The sequence below is a fragment of the Glossina fuscipes genome, unplaced genomic scaffold (assembly GCF_014805625.2).
Source record: "Glossina fuscipes isolate IAEA_lab_2018 unplaced genomic scaffold, Yale_Gfus_2 2, whole genome shotgun sequence".
NCBI lineage: Eukaryota > Metazoa > Arthropoda > Insecta > Diptera > Glossinidae > Glossina > Glossina fuscipes.
The window spans coordinates 29,470,831-29,493,717 of record NW_023998416.1 but is presented as its reverse complement, the minus strand read 5'-3'; the positions used below and the strand labels follow the sequence as shown (position 1 = coordinate 29,493,717).

The following is a 22,887-nucleotide window of genomic DNA, read 5'->3' as shown; positions in this document are numbered from 1 at the left end:
GCAAAAGAGTTCACAACAGTAGCAGCAAAAGTACCGATATAGTTTCATGTTTCTATGGCATTAACACTAAACTGGTTCTAATTGATTATGATGATGATAATGATGATGATGATGATGATGATGATGATGATGTAGATGCAGTCGCTCTTATTGCATTCTTATTGCGGGTAATAGAGCACAACAGTTGTTTTTGTTCATTTAAACATATTTAAAATAATTTATGTTTATACTAAAAAAAGATTACTTGATTTCGTTAACGAAAACCCAACTAGTGGTAAATGAAAAATAAATTTGCTTTTCAAAAAACGAAAAAGAAGAAGAAATGGTATATAGTTAAGGAAATTCTAAATTGAATCCAAGTTGAACTATTCACTAAAACGTTCTTCAAGATTTTAATTAGATTAAAATACTTTGCAAAAACGTCTCCGGCATCGGAATTTGGAAGCTTGTACGTAGGGCAAAAATATATTTAGTCGATTAAGTATACGAAATCGACTGGAATAACATTTATTTTTCACCTCTTAGTTTAGTTGAATAAGAGTTTATTTATACAGTATGTCACTTGTGTTTACCTAATTGAGTTTGTCCGGACGTATATAACAACTTGAAGGGCTTAAGATAGACCCATTTCTTCTTATACTGATCGCCTGATAATCATTTTAAGCTTGTCTGTCCCTTTGAATTTTGTCCACGTATTCTCGTGATAGCAATTTTTGAAATATTTTGATGAAATTTGGTACACTGGGATATTTAAAAACAAGGACAAGCTTTTTCAACCCTTTTTCCTCATAGTGCCTTATTTTGAAAAATCATTATGTAAATAACTGTAGGGTTGCATAGGTTATTAAATGGTGGACCCCGGTTGGCTACATTGTTTTTACTTCTTAATATTATTATTTTTATAGCAGCTTTAAACTCCGCTCCGCGTTATGTGAATGTCGCATTATAAAAACACGCCATTGTAGAAGACTTGACTATATTCCACATGAAGGTAAAACAAAGAGAAACCCCTCACAGCTGCTTGGAGTTCTCGTCCTAGAAACACTAATTTTTCTCATTCTCATCTTCTCAGCTTTTCTATCTTTGCCAGCAATAACTTCTTTTTTTATATATTGCGCATTTGTGTATGTTTCATTCTATATAATATATGGCCTCGTGCGTGCTTTTTGAGGAAAAGTGGGCTACTCTTTGCTTAAGCAGAAAATTCCGCAAACGTAATCACCCACAGCGCCATTGACAATTTAGTGAAGTCGTTGTTTCAATTTCTGTTCTTACTGAAAGGGTTTGATAGTGCACCAGAGCAAAGCATGTTTTCACTTCTTGCAGTGCCTCACAGGGAAACTTTTGCTTTAGAGAAATTAAATTGGTGCAAGCTTACGGTTCTGCTAAGTACAAATTTAACTATTTTCGTTGAATTTCGTTTTATATAAATAATTCCCGTCATTTTTTTTTTAGCGAATACTGTGAATATTATCTTTTTTGTTGCTGATTTTATCTTTTTCAATGTTGACATGCTCGTCGTATATTCCACACAAAGCATGCGATGACTTACTTTTATTTTATTACATGTATATATAATGCAATGTATCCGCTGATTCAAATGAAAAATAGTTGGAAAAAGCACATACAAATATTATGAGAAAAAAAAAAGAAGAAATTTGAAGGACACAAAACATCTGCCGATTATCAATCTATAATTTTGTAAGAAGTTGGCATGTATAAAAAGCAATCAATAAGAGCGAAATTCTGCAATATTTTGCATGTTTATTGGGCAACTACTTTTTTAATGTCCAAGTATAATGTTCTTACTAAGAAAAAAAAAAAAATTACATTTCCATAAGAAACTCGTACAAAAGCAATGCTTTTTCCTGACTCGATGAATAGAGAGCGCGTGCTTGAAGATAGTTCCATGCAATGCATAGATACTAAAAATATTTATTTCGTTATGCAGACATGTTTGCTTAAGGCTGAAAGCAGACTCCGTCTAAATAAGTAGCAATTAATGAAATTTATATCAAAAAAAAAAAAAAAAAGAAAGAAAAACAAAAACACTAATCACTGGTTAGCAGCTCAAGATAAGCAAGTTGTCTTTTCTATAACTAATTATTTTTGTAATTATAACAAGTATATGTAATTAAATATTTCTCGTAATACAAAATTATTTTTATTATTTTATTAATAATTAATCTACATAATGTTTTTTTTTGTTTGGTTTTTTCTTTCATATTACTCGTTGCAGTGGCCGTTCGTATAGCAAAGATAGTCAAAAAAGCTCACAAAGTGATTTAAGCTTAAATAGTGCTGGTTCACCTAAGTTATTAGCAAAAACTCCATTGCGTAAGTATTACACAAAAAATTATAAAGAAGAAATGTTTATTTTTATAGATGTTAGCCTTAAGTTATGCTTCAAATATTTTAACAAATAATTCATATGTTTAGTGTATACAACAAACTCATAAAAAATAATAGCATACTTTTGCGCTATTCACGGAAACTTTTACGCAACATGTTTCTTTTTAACTTTAGTTAAGTGCATTCAAAAACATTGCTTATATGTATTCGAAGAGGTCGCGAGAAACAAAAAAAAGAGAAAGAGTCTATCAAATAAAATAATAATTCTCTCTGCATGTAAGAAACTTTTTTCGAATGTAGAGTATTAAGAAAAACCGGCTTTCTATTCATGCAGTTGATAGTGGTAGTGAGTAAATGAAAACTAAAGCAAGTGTTTTATTATTTGTTGTTATTATTGATGTTCTTTTATAGGTATTTTGTTTTTGTTGTTGTCGGTTTAGTGTAAAGAGTTCGTCTTAAAATTGCTTTACATGCTACATTTAGTCGCTGCACACACATTTATCTATACATGCGCTCGCATACATTTGCTCACCTTTCGCTGGACTTGTGAGGGTCGCCAGTATATCACATTTTAGTCTGCTTAGTCTGCTGTCGACTTTGCTGAAGATTTATAGTGTTTTTTCAGCATCAAAAGCGAACGAAACGAAGCAATATCTCTCAACAAAGATAGTCCGTCTGCGTTTTGCATTGAACTCTTAATGACATGTTATAACAAAAAAAAAAAAAAAAAAAAAAAAAAAAAAAAATACAAAAAACAAAACAAAAGACGCATCAGTCAAGTTCATACCTATACACATACAATATATATGTATAAAGACGTACATGGAAAATTTCATAATAATTTCTACAGAAAAGTGTTTTTAAAAAATATATCTATCTATTCTAAATAAAGAAAAAACAAAAACCAACGGAAATTGTGGTAAAATTGTTATTGAGGAAAAAAAAAAAAAAACCAAAAAAGCGATGATAATAATAAAATACGGAAATAATCTTAAATTCTTAGTGATGTGTTTGAAATTATTGTATACGTGCTTCGATGTGCTATTACGATATGTACATATGGGTACATATAGATATGAAAATAATCATATATAACAGTTAATGTAATTTATCAAAATAATAAAATGCAATTCCCTGTTATACGTTTGTTCGTTTGTTAAGCTTTCCCGTAGCAAAACGTCTGAATTTGATTTGATGATAATTTGTGTGACAGTAAATTTGAAAAAGAAAAGAAGAAGATAAAAAAGTAATAAAAGATGATTGTTTTTTTTTTTTTACTTACAGAATATACATTATAAAAGTCGTAACAACGCATTCATGCACCTCTCTCTCGCTCCCTCGTTTTGTATAATTTTTTTTCTCTTGTATTAAATTGAATTAAGTGCCCTCAAGGTTTTCAACAAATCTTCTCTTCCTCTCCCCCTCGCTTTCTATGCGACAAAAAAAAAAGAGATAAGAAAAAGCAAAAAAAAAAACAAAAAAAACAACAGTAACCCCTCCAGTAACATTTTTAGTAATGTTGAGCCTAAAGAATACTAAGCACAATGCAAACGCGTTTATATTTCTGACTGCAGAACATGCCAATATGTACAGACAAACATGTACACGCATACCTACATATATATCTATACGTGTAAATATGTATATGGCTCTATATATATATATATATAGGTACATATCACTATATATATATAAATATATATATATATATATATATACATATAGACATATATACGTTTAGAAGGGTGTTGAAAAAGTGTGTAGTTTTTATTCCTATTATCGTTGAATCTCTTATTTGAACTGAACTTGTTTTATTGGTATTTAATTTTGTTTTGAGTGTATTTTGTTTGCGGTTTTCATTCGTACCTTTATTTGCATACAAGCTTAATTCTGAAATTCTTTTTACTGTTGGTTGTCTATTAAATTCCATTCATTTTCGGTCGGTATTTCTACGTTTTTGTCATTTTAATGTGTCTCGAAGGTTTTTTCTCTTTTCCTTAAACGCACTAACGTCTATTGGATTTCGTATTCCATTTCTAATACCCACAAATACGATTTAGAAACGTCATCGTATGGCTCGATTTCGTATTAAATATTTCCAACCTGCCTGTCTCTTGTTTTATGTGTTCGCTCGTCCCTTCGTTTGTCACACTATTTTCTGTTATAAAAAAGTACGCAGGCATAGACACTGAGGCCTAAGGCCACAGTTTTAACGTGTACGATTTTAATTAAATCGCCAGAAAAGCATTTTAAAAAGAAGGCGGTGAGAAACGTTTAAAAGTCGAAAAGTATATAACTGACAATCTTTACTGGATAAGTTTCAAAATCTGTTACATATATTGAAAGTTCAGTGCGTCTTTTTAGATAACATTTTTTCAAATAGCGAGCAGATATCGTAATCTCGCCTTAGTAGACCCTTACAAAAAGAATAAATAAATAAAAATCCTTGTATTTAGTTAAAGTATTAAGTATTCGACCTAATACTAATATTTACTATTCGTCTCTTTTTTTTTTTTATTTTCGTTTTATTGTACGATAATTGAATGTCAAATTACTTCATAGAATTGTATAAATTTAGAAAACGTTGCTGATGTTGTTGGCGTTGTCATTATTAATTACAGGTTATTGATAATGATTTGAGTTCATTCTGAGTTTTAATAAAATAAATAAAAATGCAGTGACATACGGTGAGTATTTATTTTGACATTGCTGAGTTTGGTACTGTACATGAACCGGAGATAGATAGGCAAGTCTTTTTTTCATGGTTCATGGCTAAAACAAAGGGATAACCTACCCTCGTAAAGAACTTGAACACATATAAGCATGTCCTCTTACGGATGCTTAGCGCTTCTATCCTGATCTGATATAAAAGAAAATAGCATTTACTTAGTGAGAGAGCGCTTGATGCCATATGAAGATATTTTTAATCTCTGTAAACGCTTTAAACGGTGACGAATGCTAAAGGTGACGAATGGTAAAGGCGAAACACTTTCTGATCAGATGTATACCTTGGGGACCATGGCCGCAGCCTATCCCCCTTTCTCTGCGTCTTTCTGCCTTTTTCTTCCAATCACGGAGCAAAACACAGGACTTTGCAAAAGAAAATTCCGTTCTTACATTCTGGTGCTGGAAAGTTTACAAAATGTGGTCATGAGTGCTATAGACACGTACGCATCGCAGATAGGTAAGAAATGGAAACCAGTAAAATGAATGGCTTATCTTGATTGTTCGCAAAATACGAATTTCTCCCCTTCCTCACGGGTGGCTTTCTTTTACGTATTCTTTTCGTTGTAATAAACATCTCCAGATTTTAGAAGATACAGACAGCAAAGGACAAGAAAATGCAGCAGGGAGAACGTTTTCATAATCAAAATATTTAAAACTATCGAGGATTTTTCCGCCTTTGCTGGCAAGTCTAGAGCTCTTTTAACGTAGCTTTCCCAATGGGCGAAAGTTTTCAAGTGTTACAATAGACGGACGGCAGAGAACAATAAGATGAATAGCATGAATGATTCAATATCATGTGTTCTGTCTTTCTCTTGGGCAAAGCAGATTTCCGAGCAAATATTTTCTATATCCTCGTCACTTCACCACATTTAACATTGGCATGCGTTCTCATAGCGTGTCATACAACTGTGTATCTATCTCTCAGTCATTTAATAGGATCATGGGAATAAATGAATGTTTATGGATACGATGGATATTCGGAAATGATTTCTGTTATTGGCCGTAACCTAATGATGAAAATATTTGGAAAATTTGTTATTAAGACGGAAAAATTTTTCTTCCCCTATGCTGCTTGTTGTATAAGGATATATTAAGTTTGTACGGATGTATGCAACACCCAAAAAGACTTGAGATCGGCACAAATTTTATTATACCAATTGTGTCAGAATCCTTTTCTAAATTGATTTAAACATGCCTGTCCGTCTATCCATTTTGCCCTCTACAGGCCACAGTTTTTGCGATACTTTGGTAGAATTTTGTACACAGACGTGTGTTGGCCCAAGATTGAAAATGGTTCGGGTCGGGCCACTTTCTCGATCACTTTCCATGTAACGTCTTATTTTTTAAAGCCGTTTTTTGAATAAGAGCAGGGTGGTTTAGGGGATTTGATAGAGGATCGTGCCTAACTATAGAGTTCTTCGCCAAATTATGCCCAAATTTCAAATTTTATGTTCGGACATAAATTAAAGAGCATATGTGTCTGCATTAAGTACATAAAATACATTGAGTTTTGCAACCCGAAGAAATCCAGTAAGAAGGATTTGCAGAAGTAAAACATCGCTTAATTTACTCCAATTCCATTTAACACTAAAATTACCGATGTATTTCTACCTTGATCGCAGAAATGTGAGACATGAGTATTCCTTGATCGATTAAGCATCTTAAACAACAAATATCTTTGATCTTCTCACTTACAAGTCCCAAATGGGGAAGAAGCTGAGATAACCTCGAAAAGACGTCGACATATTTTCGTCTGTCAGTCTATTTCGAAAAACCTTTTACCCAAAAATCTGTCAAAATTACCTTGATGTTTGCTAATACATCGACAATTGATGATTAAATTATTGTTCCAATTTATTTCCAATTTGCCTGTGATAGGATGAAAAAGTTGCCAAAAAATTGTGGAACATTATGTTGCTTTACGACCATTCCTTTGAAGATAGAAAACGAAAAAGCGGCCAACACGACTAACTGGGTGGCACGCATTTCTGGAATTCCATCATCTTTCTGACTGGTTGGTGTAGTGTAAACGTAAATCGAGTTTAGTTAGGATTTTTTTATTTAAACAAAATCCTATAGAATGATTAGTTGAAGCAACGCTTTCTGCTGAGTTCCTTGGGTGCACAACTAATTTGAGAACTCACTTAGGACTCATATAAAGTGTTCTCGTATTAGTTGTAAATGTCGTTCGCTTTTAAATCTCTGCCTAATTTACTGTACAAATCAATTACTGTTTATTCTCATTGAGCTCTTATTTCGCCTGCAATCATGTTCCAAGTTCCAAAATATTTATAAATGGGCTTTTCTTTTCCTCTATTTTTCTTGTATCGATTACGAAACGCTTGTATTCACAGTTGAATTGGCTGATGACCTTCGCTTATTATTGTTATTATTACTATTGCAGCAAATGGTCAAGAAACCTAAGATATATCGAAAGTATTGTATACTCTATCTTTACCTCAATTTACACATGATCCCCTATCGCAACGATAATGACATGGTCGTTATATAATTTTATTGTAAAAACATTCGTTGTAGTCACATATATAAAATGTATGCTAACAAATATATATATATACCTATTATTACGAATATTATTTTCATTTTCTTTAACAAACATTGAATTACCTAAGAAATCAATTTATGTATTTTTTATTATGAGTTGTTTGGTTTTTATTTTGTCGTTGTGGTTGTTGTTGCTGTTTTATTTGTTTGGTCGATTGCACATTTCGGTTATCTTTTTGCCTATCTTTCCCTTTCTCCCCCTTTCTTGCCCTCTTGTCGTCTTGTGCCTTCATTGAACGCAACGAGATTTCGTTGCGCTATAGCATTGCACACCTTTAGCACGATACCCAAATGTTAGATTAAATCAATATGGAATTGAAAACATAGTCGTCGCCTTTTTTTGTACGAAAATGAAAATAAGAAACCGCACATGAATGATTACAATTGATGGCTAGTGAAAGTCTACTGTACGTACGGCGGTTGTTGCAAAATACAAAATAGATGTAAATGACTATGCATGTGTACGTACATGTGTGCGTGTGCGTTTCTATGTATCTATGCATATGCATGTATAACTCGGTTTACTGATTGACCGACGTGATAGTCTTTTCGTGACGATAAATGATTATGATAGCGGACGGACTTGCAAGAAGTTAGGAGTTAGCGTTTATAGCGAATGATTGCCGTAATCCATGCGCCTATGAGTGTTCATAAATCTCTATGCAGCTATGTATTGACACATACATATAAACGATATCAATTAAGTAAGAGAATTAGGAAAGAAAACTTTTTTCAATTTCTTTATGTATTTGTTTATAAATCAATTTATCATAAATTTAGGTCTATTTTCTATTCTTGAATTGTCTGTGTATGTATGTGTTTATGTATATGTTTGTAGCTTTCGTTTCAGTTTTGCATTATAATAAATTATTTTTCTCTGTAAACCATTCATTGCTACGATGTATTATTGCAAGTGAATTTCTTTTTCTTTTTTTCTTATTATTATTACTTGTTTTTTTTTATTTTTTATTCGCTTATCATATTTAATCTAAATTCGTTTTCTTTCTTTTTCTTATTTTCGCAATTTCTATTACTTTTGCTTTTACCAACTATTTCAAAAACAAAAAAAAAAAAAAAAAATTATGATTTTATAACAATAAAGTGATGAGTTTGTGAAAATGTGGTTAAACATTATTCCATAAAAATTTAATTGTTTGCATGAATACCGTAAAGTGTTATCAATCTAGCTGTTTTAACTTTTAAGTTTTGCAGCTTACTTATGAGGTACATCATGAATTATATAATTTCGTTTCGAGTACGTGATAGAGAGATGATCCAACAGATTTGTAAACTAATTAAATATATGAATGGACTGGCGGGCTGACGAATCAAACTTCCCAAATGTAGAGATCAATCTGTTTGCAAATCCCCACACAAACTATAATACATGCATCAACCGCACCCACTCATATTTCGTGTAAAATTATGCCATTTAAATGTAAACAATATTTTCGGACAATTGAAATTGAATGTATTTAAGTTAACACGGTTGGTATAAGCTATCTCGCAAACAATTAAGTTATTCTCACAGCTCAAGCATTCAAGAAATAACATGCATACGGAAATGATAAATTGTGACAAAATTTAGCTAATTTCTGGTCTTCTGCCTAAGGCCAAGAGAAAGCAAGGATTTGACACCGAGTGTATGTGTATAAAGATTGGTCTAACAGGTTAATGGACGTGGACTTTTTTGATTTAATTATGTAGTCTAACCTAAAATACACTGATTTTATGGAGAATTCGTTGCATATTTGTTACCGTTACTTATAATTGCAAAACTTAATATAATACATCGGGTAGCTATAAATTCTTACATTGTATTACTAAATTTAGTTGAGGAGTATTGTAAACATTAATTAACAAAATATATTAAATACGCTTAGAAAAAACATTCCATTTGTATCGTTTATGAGCCTTTTTCTTTTTGTTCATATGTTACACATTTGATATGAAGCATACTATAGTTAATACCTGATTAGAATGCATTGATGTGTGAATTAGTAAAACCTGCACAATATCGATTTTATATTTAAAAGTCAATAACCGGTTTAACGCTGCAGTGTTAATATTCCCCATATATGCACAATTCTAGGCAACTTCATGGAAAAAGTTTTGTAATACATCGATAAAGCGCTTTAAGTGTGAAAGATAGGGAGATGTTATTCGATGTTCAACGAGCACTCTAATACTCATTACATTTGTTATGTTTTCGCTCAAAAAAAAAAAAAACCATCTTCTAAATATATCTACGCCGAGGTCATTAAACGAGGGCCAGATTATGGTTCTTGATGTCGAGTAAACTCGATTATAATTTAAATAATGTTACTCGGCGGCAACTCTTACTCGATGGTAAAAAAAAACGCATATTTTATCGACAGGTATAAACTTTCTACTCGTTACGGCCCTTAATGTAACAGGTATCGCGTTTTCTAAACATAATGGGTCGAAATCGAGAGAGACAGTAGTCTACTTAACAAAACTTTGTGGCAAGCATTCACTACTCACAGTCAGAAACGAGGTCCTTATTCTACATTCCATCTTCTATAGCCAGGAATACGCATTGATGTCTGTGTAAGCGCATTCCACTCTCTGTAAACGTATTGTACACAGGCATTATAATGAGTACCAAACTAACAAAGTATTATTTTAGGCGGTAAGCATGGAACGTCAAGGGCATCGATTTCATCTTTTTCGTTATCGAATTAGAAATTTACAACTGATGTGTTTGCAAAAGTCGCGTGGACTAATGGGTAAGAGACTGACCGCTTGCATAGTCTGTGTTCTCTGCTTCAGATCTTCTTGGGGTAGATGCATTCCTATAGCAGAGAGTGATCAATCGCTAATGACATAACACTTACCGATTGGACACACCCTCTTACTAGGCTGTAGCCTATTCGTTTCCAGATTTTTTCTTGATATCGTCGTCTTGCACATACAGGGGAGGTTGCCTTTATGCATCATTTTCTCACTTAATTAACATATCTCTGTTCTCTGCCTTAAGCCTTATGTCGCTTTCAATTTGAATTGAATTTATTGAGAAAGTCTATATAATTTTAACTAATTGAGAATAATGCGACAAACTGTAAGTAGAAAAAGTGTAGTAAAACGCTGAATATTTTGCTTTCTTATGTCGGAAATAAAATTTTGATCACTATTAAGTTTTCCTGTGCAATAAAACAGTAAATTTTCAGCAGCAATTACTCTGAAGACCAAAATAAAAACAGTTTGTAGAAAGTTTCCTCTACCTTATCGTAATAGGTAATATATATTTCTATGTGTGTGTGTCCGCAGCAAGAATACGAATGAAGCAATGAACTTAAAATGCCTTCAGCAGTTATGATGGAAAAAGTGAAATAATGAAACAATACAGACAAGTGTGCAATAAGGTCTGGACACTTTGTGTTTTATACTCATACATATGATGAAACATTAGAATTCGAAATGGCAAGAACTTTACTTAAATTACTAGCAAGTCGAATTTAAGCAGGCAACGAAGCGAATAGAAAGATATTGTTGTCAGTTTAACATTAAAAAAAACAAACAAAAAAGTTCTGGAATTCACACTATTGTTTAAACAATGCAACAGGTAGTAGTCATAAATAACACATAAGAAAAACAAAAATTTTCTGATCGTTCAACTCGAATATTTTCTTACCTATTAAAAAGTTTGTTATAAAGTTTTTTTTCTTAAATAAAGTTTCACCAAGAAATACATTTCAAAATGAAATTCTTGCAGCACCGTTAAAGCAACATGCTACGTAAGCTTTAATTGATGAAAATAAAAGTAAGAAAATGAAGTCTCTTTTAAAGATTTTGCGGTTCGGTATTATCCACGGGAAACAGGATGGGAAGGACGGAGCAGTTAATGGCCTCGATCACGATGATCACGTCTGCGGAAAATTTATGCTTTTCAGGAATTTCTATTCCGGAAGGGCTTAAAAGCCTACGCTTCTGATGTTTATTACAGCGTAAGCGTAAGGGTAGCGCAGACATACAGTAAGACATTTGAAAAATTCGTTATAAAAACTATGCTTTCTTCCGTCTTCCTGACAACGTAAGGTTTTTCTACATTTCAAGTTTAACTTGGGGAAAAAATTGTTTTAAGATAAGTTAAGATAAGCAACAGATTTATCAAGCGACGGAACTAAACCGAGCCTACTGTTCGTGGTGACCGCATTTAGATAGAGTTTATAAGTTTATGAAAACTATGATGACTACTTTCACCAATTATGAGGGTTCGACTAACTTAGCCCGTTCGCTATGTGAGACAAGTCAAGACTTAACTAATACCTTAAATAAAGCATAACAAACGTAAGCTCATGAAATGATGGGAGAACATTAACAAGATGACTAAGCATATAATTTACGTAGACACTTAAAAAACACATTTCTCTTTATAGGGACAAATTTCCAATTTTCCGACTTATTTTTACTGACTTATTATAGTTGACTTTCGAAGTCTATGCGATAAAAAGGAAAAAGGGAAAGTTAATATTTTATAATTTGATCTAGAAAAAGCTTTTGAATTGTAGCGGATCTAAATTAAATCGACAGATCTTTTGCCTTCGTTTTGATGACGTTTTTTCTTACCTTTTTTTTTTAAAGTGATCGTTAACTCATGGGATGTTTCCTGGCGATCGGAAACAAGTGAGAAAAGAGAAAACGATAGGAAAGAAAAGGAAAGGAAGAATGAACCCAAGGCAGTGGGTTTCCTCATCGACTGAGCACTCACTTTAGCTAGGACCAAAGCTTTCTTTTGTTTTTGTGCGTAGCAACTAGTTTCAATTATTCGCTTAGGCGTTCACAGCAAAGCGTAAAGATCACAAATTACAATTGTTTACGTAATACAGCTTAGCCAAGAACAATATAATCGTATACACAAACTAGACGAATAACAGGCCCGAGGAAATGTAAATCATGATATGTACCCCAAGAGATACGCAATTGGTTTTGCTCTTCCTCTCTTGCTGACACCGCGTTGTGACAATATCTAAATTCGAGAGAAGCATTTATCAAGAATCGGATTCCTGATATAACGAAAAAAAAAATTGGTTTTTTTTCATGTCAGGTGTGTGCACATCGTTTTCATCCCTTGCTGATGATAAGCCAATCCTTGGAGAGACTTAAATAAGTTTTGGGTTGGATTTGACAATAATGAGATATAAAAGGTTTCTCGAACGTCTTGAGCTTACAGTTCCAGTGAGGTGTGAGCTAAGTAATGGATATTTTTTCTTGTCCCTAACCGAACCTTCAAGTTATTTAAGAGGAATAGTTTACATCAGTCAATAAAAGTGTGTATACTAAGAGAGGTTATGGGGTCATTAAATAAGTTTCTGTTGGTTTCCTAAGTAAAATACCTCGTGTTACAAATTTTCTAAACAATCGCCACAAAACTTACTCACTTTTGTCATAATTTATTTTTATATATTACACTAGTCAAGGCTAACCGTATCCCAGAATGGGAGATGCTCAGCCGTCTTCTTCGTTTATCTTTAATGGCGTTCAAGTGGACCACTTGAAATTGCAACATGGCCTATAGATTGGCGTGGTCTGGCTTATGGAATTTTTGCATATGTCTTTTTGCGCGCTATAAAAACGTGATAAACATAATATAGTTTTTATTAGGAATACATAAATAATGTTTTATACACAAATAAAAAGTTCCTTTGTTATTGAGTTGCGTTTAAATTTTCATTTCTCTGAATAATTTTGTTTTTGATCTTTTTTTTTTTTTTTAATATTACAATTAAAACAAACAGTTATCTATATATTGGTAAATATACCATAATGTTTGGACAACACTCTATGCTAATGACCGTGCATGTGTATGTATGCCTTGGATTCGTTCCATGTGTTCCATTTATGCTACGTACACATATTGGAATTTATGAGTTTTCGATGTATTTTGTGCTTTTTTTTTATTTGAATTTTTCCATTTTGCGTGACGTAATAAATGGCTTTAAAAATGAATTAGAGGAAAATTGAGGAAAATTATTTAATAAAGTAGAACATTGTAAGCACACATAGTTCGCATTAAAATTTTTATTTATTTTTTTTTTTAATTTTTGTTTTTGCTTTTAATCCCCCGGCCACCAGAAATTTTTGCTAAATATCTTCTTTATGTGTTCCCCCATTTGGCTTAGATATTCACATATGTGTGTCTGGGTTTTTATTTGATTTGTTTCTAATATGCGTCTCTCATGAGAAAACATTTACATGTTACTTGCCTTTTTTTTTATTCTTCTTAGTCTTCTTCTTTTTCTTTGGCTGTTGCGGCACGAAATTATGAAATGTGTGTCACACACACCGAGACATACTTAGCTGATTATCATCACTCTCTGCCATTCTCAGTATCATCATGATCGTCATCATCACCACGAGATTCAAGCTATCAAAAATAATTTCCTACCAGATTTGGCTCTTAACGTGGTTGTTGTCGTTGTTGTTGATTGTCGTTTGCATGTAAAGAAAAATTTTCATTTCTAATTTTTTTCTTCTTATTTTTACTTTGCTGCAATTAAATTGTTGTTAATATTATATCAAAAGTATTCTCAAGCATGCTGAGTGCATTTCGTGTCTGTGTGTGTCTCTCGATTAAAGTGTGGTGTGAAAATGTTCCTCTTCTTTCGTTCAAATGTTAATTGCACTCCAATAAATGGTTTGCATACCAGAGCCAGTAAATAGTGGTTGATATCTTCTGTCTTCTTCTCTCATCCATCTCTTTCGTTTTTGTAAATTGTTTCAATAAATTTTATAGCTTTCCGTTGTCAGAAGATTATTCTTTCTGCGAATTGTTTTCAGTTTTTTATAACTTCAGCTTAAACTAGTTTGATTATTCCCTCTGCGGCGAAAAGCAATAATTAATCAAAGCTCCCGCAAAGTAGTTGTACTGTTTTCCACTATAAAAATCTGAGCCAATTTAAAACTTCTTTCTTGGGCCATAGCAGCACTTTTTATCAAGATATCACGAAACGCATCTGTAATCTGTCAGTTGAACTTAAACTAACATGGATGAGCCGCATGCAGACAGTCGGACAGTAGCATTTAAATCGAACAAGGAAATACGAAAATCGATTAATATAATAGGAACTGAATACCCTGCTGAGGGCAAAACGTAATGAGATTATAAATTTTCATAACACCAATGCTGTGAAATCGATGTGTAAAGTTTTTTCGTTGGACTGACTTGACTGTTCGGAACAGCTGACATAAATTTCGAGGCATGTGTCCTATTGGTTTAGCAATGGTGGCGTTTTTTTTTTGTTTTGGTTAAACAATTTTGTTATCAGCAAGTTTTTTGGAGTAAGATATTCACTAGAACGAAGAGTGTGAAGATAAATTCGAATCCAATTAGCCAAGACACCTACCATCTCCCTTAACAGAGCTCTGTTAACGCAACAACAGACCTCAGCTATATAGTTGCAAGCCCACTCCGTAAAATATTTTTGTGGACATCTCATGACATGAATCCACATGAAAGTACCTTTCAAACAAGCTAAATTCAGCTCTCCAGCACTACCTCAACTTGTGAAATTTAGCATATACTAACTACAGGGAAAATAGCAAAATTCATAACTGCCTTGCGACCAAACCAACCAACGTATTCATCTGCATAAAGTGAATGTATATGAAAATAGCTTCCAAACAAGCTGAATGAATTCAAGATCGAATTTCCAGAACTATTTTTTCCAAACCCAACTGTATCTTCAGCCTAACTAAGTAACAGAGTCCTCTTAGGACGTTTAAGGGAGATGGTAGTTGCCTTTGCTACTTCAATTCGAATTTATCGTCACAGCCTTACTAGACTCTTAAGCTGTTTCCTGGCCATAAGCACAAGTGCCAGTTTCACCGCCGATAATTATATATTTTAGATCGTTATACAATATATGTAATAATTAATTTACGTTTTAGATCACTATCGCTTATAGCAGGCATTTCTTTTGATACTTAAACCCTACAATGGTTTTCAAACAATTTCAAAGCTTTTGGGACAACACGAGAAGACACGTGCTTGTATTCATCGTTTTGATGCACCAACGATATCAACAAGATCTCTTTGAGTCAATAAGCGGTTGACAAGTACATGTGCTTCAATTTGTTAATGGTTTCAGCAGCAGTCAGTTGAGGCTGACGGTCTTAAATGTTTTGTACCACTTAAAAACTTGTGATTTTGATAAACTCTCATCAGTTTAACACTTTTATGACATTTTTATTCCTTTCAATTCATTTTTTTGAAAAAATTTGATGCAAAGTCTTTGTTCAACAACGCTGACAACAAGATTGTTTGAGTGGAATAAATGCTGCAATCGCTGCAGCAGGGCACGTGTCTCCGAAATTTATATCAGCTGTTCGCAACAGTTATGCGAACTTATCAAAAAAATATGTAGCGCGGGTGCTTTAAAAAAAGTGGCGTCTCATTGCTTCTTGTTCACAATAGTATTCTCTGCTATGAGAGTAGAATGATCTAGAAAGTGCATGGTATTTAAAAGCTTTCAAAGAATTGCAGAAGAAACTCCGGAGCAAGTGAAAATTAGTATTAAGTAATAGGGCAGAACTAAAAAAAGCAGTATGCGCGTTAAAATCTGAAGTGCGGTCGAGTTTTCTTATTTTTGGCCGTAATTGTAGTGCTCAGCCAGTAAAGGCGCAACACGTGGCGATTGGGCACACACCCTCTAGTCACTAGTCACGATGTTACACGAAATTTATTTTTTTATTTATTTTTTTTCGTTTGACTTTGACAATTGCAGCCAGGTGCATTCAAACTCCTTGTGACATATGATCCATGCTATGGTGTACATTGCATGTCCCCGGCTATAAAGAGTACAAAGTAATTATCTGTAAACGCTCTCCGCTGAACTGCGATTATTTTAAGGTTATCTTCCGCTATTTGTCACAAATTTAAATTTATTGATCAAGTTCACTATTTATCACAATTTAAGAAATTTTTTAAATACTTCCATTTCCCTGGATGCAAACGCAAGCGAGAAAATTCGAAGCTTCCTAAAAAGATTTCCTTGACATTTAAACGAATGCATAAAGTTAAAAATACATTTTCTCACTTTTTTGTTTTTTTGTTTTCGGTTTGTTCATTAGACGTTTACCACAAATGTATTTAATTTAGTTTCACGCATTCATACCTAATCCTATGTATACGTATGCATGTGGAGTGGAGTGTTGTGTGATAAATGTTTATGTATGTGTGCTTATGGTTGGTTTTATTTTTGAAAAATCTAAATACACACACACATGACATTTGCATCTGTCAACATATTTGGCCACTGATGGCTGCATAGAAATTTACGTAAATTAAAAGCAGTCTAGAGAAACTCTCGTAAAACGTGTATAAGTATATTTACATATGTACATGAGTGTAAGTGTGTGTACGCAGTTTCCGGTTCTCACGATGATTATGGTTGGAGTTTTTGGCCAATGTCCAGCAGTATTTGTGAAACGGTATGAAACGAATTTCTGACACCGTTACAGCGTGAGATGCCTAGAAGCGATGTATGGCTGGCTTATCCTAAGATAGAGCCATCACTTAGTCTCGTTTACTTCGTTTAGAAAGAGAAGAAACAAATATTTGTAGTTAAGAAACTTTGAGCGAAAAAATAAGAAATTGGAGGAGATGGTAAATGCAGGCTCGTGTCAAAATGATGTACAGACACCTGGCCCAGCTATTGATTCTAATAGTTTTCTATCTGATTTGTTCTGTGTGTGTGTTTTGTCAATAAATAAATAAAATAAATTATTTTCTAAAGATTTTTTACTTCTGTGTACACCTTACTTAGCATCCAGATATTCCGTTTAGCTATTACTGGCCAGATTAAAAAGCCTTGAAGACTTAGAGAGCTTTATTAACGGTACGAATATGATTCCATAATAAAAACTTCGCCTTTATTTAAACAGTCTTCATTAAAATTATTTGCTTAGGGAGCCAGACTTGTTTACAAGTTACAACCGCTTCAAGGAGTTTAAGATGCGTACTTGCTTTCTCATAAATACTATTTAATATGTTCCCTTCTACCACACTTAAGGTCAAACTTGGAACTTGTCAAAAAGTTGATTAGTGTCAGTGTTGCATGCATATATATGTACACCATGAAAAAGACTCGCTGTCAACGAATTATATGATAATTTTCTTCATAAATCTCAGTTAATAATTAAGATTTACTATGATTTGCTCTCGCCACAGATTATCTTAATTTTAGCCTAAAAAGTTGGTTAAGGATTTTGGCCATTTGATGGAGATTGCTATTACCGCAAATTATTAAATTGTACAGCGTTTAAAAACGACTAAACGACAATTCATTTATATCTCCAAAAATAAGAAATCAAAAAAAAAAAAAAAAAAAAAAACAAAGAAACAAATTGCTTTCAATATATTTGAACTAATTTATGAAAACAAACCAAGAAGAAATCAAAAAAAAAAAAAATTTTAACAACAGTTGTTAATGGTGCAAAAGTAAAGTAATAAAAGAAAAGGAAAACCGGTCCCTCTGCTTTATAACTTAATGCAAAGCAACTCTCGTAAGCAGGATAAAACTGCCAATCGTTAAATCTGAAAAATGCGCAAAAGTTACATTCGATTTTTTTTTTTTTTTTTTTTTATAAATGCACGTAAAAATAAAGACAAATAGTGAAATAAAAACGAATGCAAACAAAGGAATCAATTACGTTCAAATGCTTACATTCAAGTAAAGCAGACAGGCAGGCAGGCAGGCTTTCAGTAGTAACTTGATTTATATAAAATATATTTTTTACGAAAATAATAAAAGTCACCCCTCCCTTTATGCTATTCATCGTTGCATTAAATTGACGGTTAATTATGGTTTCCCATGTTTTGTTCCTTCAAATGCAGAGAAAACAAAATCTGTTTGCAAAGATCTTTGTTTGAGAAAAATCTCACAGTGTCGCGCGAGTTAATTGATCGTGTTCACTGTTGTCGGCCGTCATATACGCGAGCAGAGCAGCTCTTGTCTCTTATTGCCTGAGCAATAAATATGTATCAAGCATAAGTGTGGGAGCTTTAGGCTCTGTTGTCGCCGATTGTTGCTGTGTTGTCGCGTGAAAAAAAGGCCTTAAATTGCATATCTTTGTTTCGAGTCGTTAATTGAAGCGTTACATTCATTAAGCATTCTCTTCGCTGAGCTACAATGGGTGCGCACAGTTCGAAAGAAAAACTAACGCGCTCCTACTCCGAACGTTTTATACACAGTCAATCGATTGAAAGAGAACGTTTCGGCAGTTTTGGGAAGCGGACAAAAGGTGAGTACAAAAATCTAAAATAATAAACTAACATTAGATCAAGACTGTCACTTGAGTTCCGACTTTTTCCATTCACCGTTTCTTGTTTCTTTTTTACCTATCACTAATTGCTTATTTAATAATTTCAAATAATCGACTCTTATGTTGACATGAGAGCTGATGTGAAAAATGCAATACACGCACATAGCTGACCTAGCAGTATAAAAGGTTAACAAATGCATTTTGAAGCTATCAAAAATATATTTAGTTGAAAATAAATGATGGCAGGTAACAGGTTTTTAAGGTAACAGGCTATAGAAACGTAAGGATTTTACTTAGGTTGTATGGCAGCATGTGCTTTTCACAAAATTTCCTGCCTTATGTAAGCTGTTGCTCACATTTAAGATTGTCGAAGCACAACAGGCACATGTAACTTTAGTAGCGCGCGCCACTTTCTCGTCTCTTCTTTTTATCGGCTGGATACCTAATGTCCTGTTACCTATAACGTGGAAAATCTTTTGTGACAGAATATAAAACAAATGCAAACAAAAATCATAACATCACTTGTTGAGAAACTTTGGATAAAAATGTAAGCTGATCGAACATAGTAAAAGAATGTATCAAGATAATAACCCTAAGTATGCACTTAATACATACATGGTGAACAGTATTAAAAACGATCGTCTTCGGCCTCTAACTTGAACTTAAGACTACAACAGGCAGAGATGGCAGACTACTTATTCGGAATTGTAAACGCCAAAATGTTAAATTCATCGCAGGCGAACCTTCTTTCGAAAGTTAATATGCATCAACTTAAAAGAATTAAAACTTAACCCATAACATTTGCCTACTTTCATGGCGATTTGAGCAACTCTAGGGTACATAATTTTTTTTTTTTGTGAATTCACTAATGATGGGATAAGCTTTGCAGTCGTTCAGCCCATTATAGCGGAGAAAGTAGTCAATCATTGCAGTTGAATTAATTCTACCGTCAAGAGTTTACTTAAATTGGGGAATATTTGCTGCCTACTTATAAGCGTCAAAAATTTTTGAAAAACTTATTATACCTCCCTGCTGTGTTTTAAATAATTTATGCGTTCATTTTAAAAATCTAATCAGTTTCATCACATATTGCATAGAAAACGATCTAATGTTTACAATGGCATAACCGGTAGGTGATTTGCGAGATAATCTAGAATGCGAGCATGACTTTGCATAAAATGTCATGAATAATAACTGTAACCAAAGTTCACCGAACATTAACCCACAAGCTACTCAAAGAAGGAAAATGTATGCTTAAACAAAGTCGCGACGTGTAATAATGTTTTGCACTAAAATATTTCCATTAAAATCTTATTTAGTCGTAAATAAATCATAGAAATTCTTTGTAGCTGAGAGTAAATAAGTGTATATGCATTCAAGGCTAAAGTGCTTGTAAAGGCCGTTATGTTTTTGTTAATAAATGATAATGAACTAAATATGTATAAATTTCTAGTGCTTAATCATATGCACACAAACTATCGAGATACAAAAATTGATTTTCTTTGCGTTCTCCTTTGAATTGCAGGAGCTGCCAAAAAGCGTGATGTGCGAAATTTAAGTATATCACCAACAGATTTGGGTCCGCCACCTAAGACTCAACAGACGGCAAATGGTACTTCAACACGGCCTAAATCTGCTGTTATGACACTTACGCGTAAGTTAATTAATTTTCCTTAAATTTTGACAGATTTTTCGTTTTCATGTCGAGTATAACTAGCAAAGAGAATTATCATTTCCCTTAACAATGCTCTGTAAGCACCCTAACGGAGTTCTGTTAAATATTCATAAAGAAATTCTAGTTGCATTCGGAAGCCTACTCCGTCAATATGAGCAAATGTAAAATATTTTTGTGAACACCGCATGGGTCTATTTTTAACAATTTCTTGAAAGTGGGGTTATTAGTATGAGTATGGAAAAACACCCAAATTTGAGACTCTAGTGCACCCAAACTAGAAAATGTCACCAAAAGTCATCTATATCACGTAAATCTATATGAAATACCTCTCGAATGAGCAAAATATATTCAATGTTTAGTAGTAGTAGGAATTAGCGTTGCACACTATTTTGGATAAAATACTTCCAACGAGTCTTTCTATAAAAGTGTATTAGATCCAACATTTTTTAAAGTGCATACTTATATGTATAAAGTAATTATAAGAATTTTCACCTAAAAGTAGACAATAAATTTAAAAAACAAAATAAATCAATCTAGCGTTCTACTCTCTAAAAAAGCCTTTCACAGTTCTTATCTAATTTAAGAAGATTTCGCCTTATTCTTAAAAGTAAAATATTTTTTATTCAAGAGTTCTACTCTAAAAATAAATGATCGATAATACTCAATATAGTTTCAAATAAATTACACTCAAAAGTAATCAGTGCTTTACTAAACGCCTAATCGGCCTTTTAACGACACTACAAAATCAGGTTTTCGTTTGTTTTACAAGAACTTCCGACCGAATGGCAGAAATTTTCAGATTTAAAAATCGAATGGATTGATTAATAGCAACGAGATCCTATGAACTTATTGAGTAACCGACTATATATAGATCTTCTCTAAGTTTCGTTGTTCGAAATCAGGCCTTAAATATGGATGTGGTAAATAATTAAAAATTTTTTTTTGGATTACCTTTTAAATTTCTTTATATAAAGACATTTTGTAAAGGAACAAAACCCATATATTGCTATGATCGAAAAGTAAGGTGAATTTGTTTTGCAAAATAACAATCTTTACTCATCCTCTTAAATGGATTTCTTCGGCTTCAAAATACTCCACCTCCGACAGAATGCACTTATGACAACGCTTCTTTCCAATTGTTGAAACAGCCAAGAAATTCAAGAAGTCTTGCATATTTTCTTCGATTCGGATCTTCTCAATCGTTTCAAACCGTTGTTTTCAAACCGGTCAACGTTAATCAATTCTTTTTAAACACTAAATATTTAATTTCCTTGATGCGACTTTTGTCGATAGATATTGTTGATAGCCGTCCGGGACATTTTTCGCCTTGAATTTATAAGTGGTCCTCTTTGAATCCTTTGTACTACTTGCAAATATTTTTTTGCGTTGTAGCGAAATCAAGTTTTTGTTCGATGGAATCGAAAGAGATGACACAAAATGTTTACAAAAACCCGTGTAACTCCGCAGCGCTACTCATGCACTAGAAAACAAAAATACTTTCATGACTTCGTAATGACCCCGAAATGAAAACTCATCGTAATTTTTGATCGAATTTGATATCTCGGATAAAATTTTTTGTATTTTCTAACTTCACGCGCATATTGGAAAAAATAGGTAAATAATTTTACACATCTTTTAGTGAGACATTCTTAACACATTATCGCTACCTATGTATCATAGTTTTTGTGTAGGCTATTAATATATGGCTTGAGAAATCTTCAATACAGAAAAAAAACTAATGACTGGGCAATATGCATGTTCATGCAAGCCCACACATAATTGCTGATTGTTTACAACTTCTGTTCTGTTGGTGAACATCTCTTAAGATTTAATCAATGCAAGAATTACGTTGATTGAATCAATGAAGCCCACACGCATTTAAGCGTTAAATGCAAGCGGCAAAGTTAAAATGAAAACTCTACTCACATGTAATGACATGATTTTGACGAAATAAACAAAAACGTTTACCTATTCTGCGAATTTATGAGTGCATATAAAAAATCCTCTACTGAATAATATGATCATCACATAAGTTGAAAATATAAAGTAGAATCTACAACACTTTCTCAAAAAATAAGGTCATAACTATTTTGTTTATGTATTATATTTTGATTTGCTTAGTTTTTGTTACTGAGTTTCTCTAAGCTGGCCACACAGCTGTATTAAAATTAGATACGGTAAAGAAGAAAATAAGAAAAACCTGATTTTTTTTTAGAAAATGCTTAAGAAAGAGCCAGAAATGTTAATATTCTTCTGCGTTGTAAATTATTTCTATATTTTTT

General features: G+C 32.9%; 1 protein-coding gene across 3 annotated transcripts in view; it reads left to right on the top strand.

Moving 5' to 3' along the window:
* LOC119632960 overlaps positions 1–22,887 on the top strand; it is a 131,054-nt gene that overhangs the window by 56,519 nt on the left and 51,648 nt on the right. For all 3 annotated transcript variants that reach the window (XM_038026127.1, XM_038026128.1, XM_038026126.1), the window contains exons 4-5: positions 2,240–2,337; positions 20,456–20,584. In XM_038026127.1, coding sequence (XP_037882055.1) covers positions 2,240–2,337; positions 20,456–20,584 — 227 coding nt within the window. The remainder of the gene's footprint in view (positions 1–2,239; positions 2,338–20,455; positions 20,585–22,887) is intronic.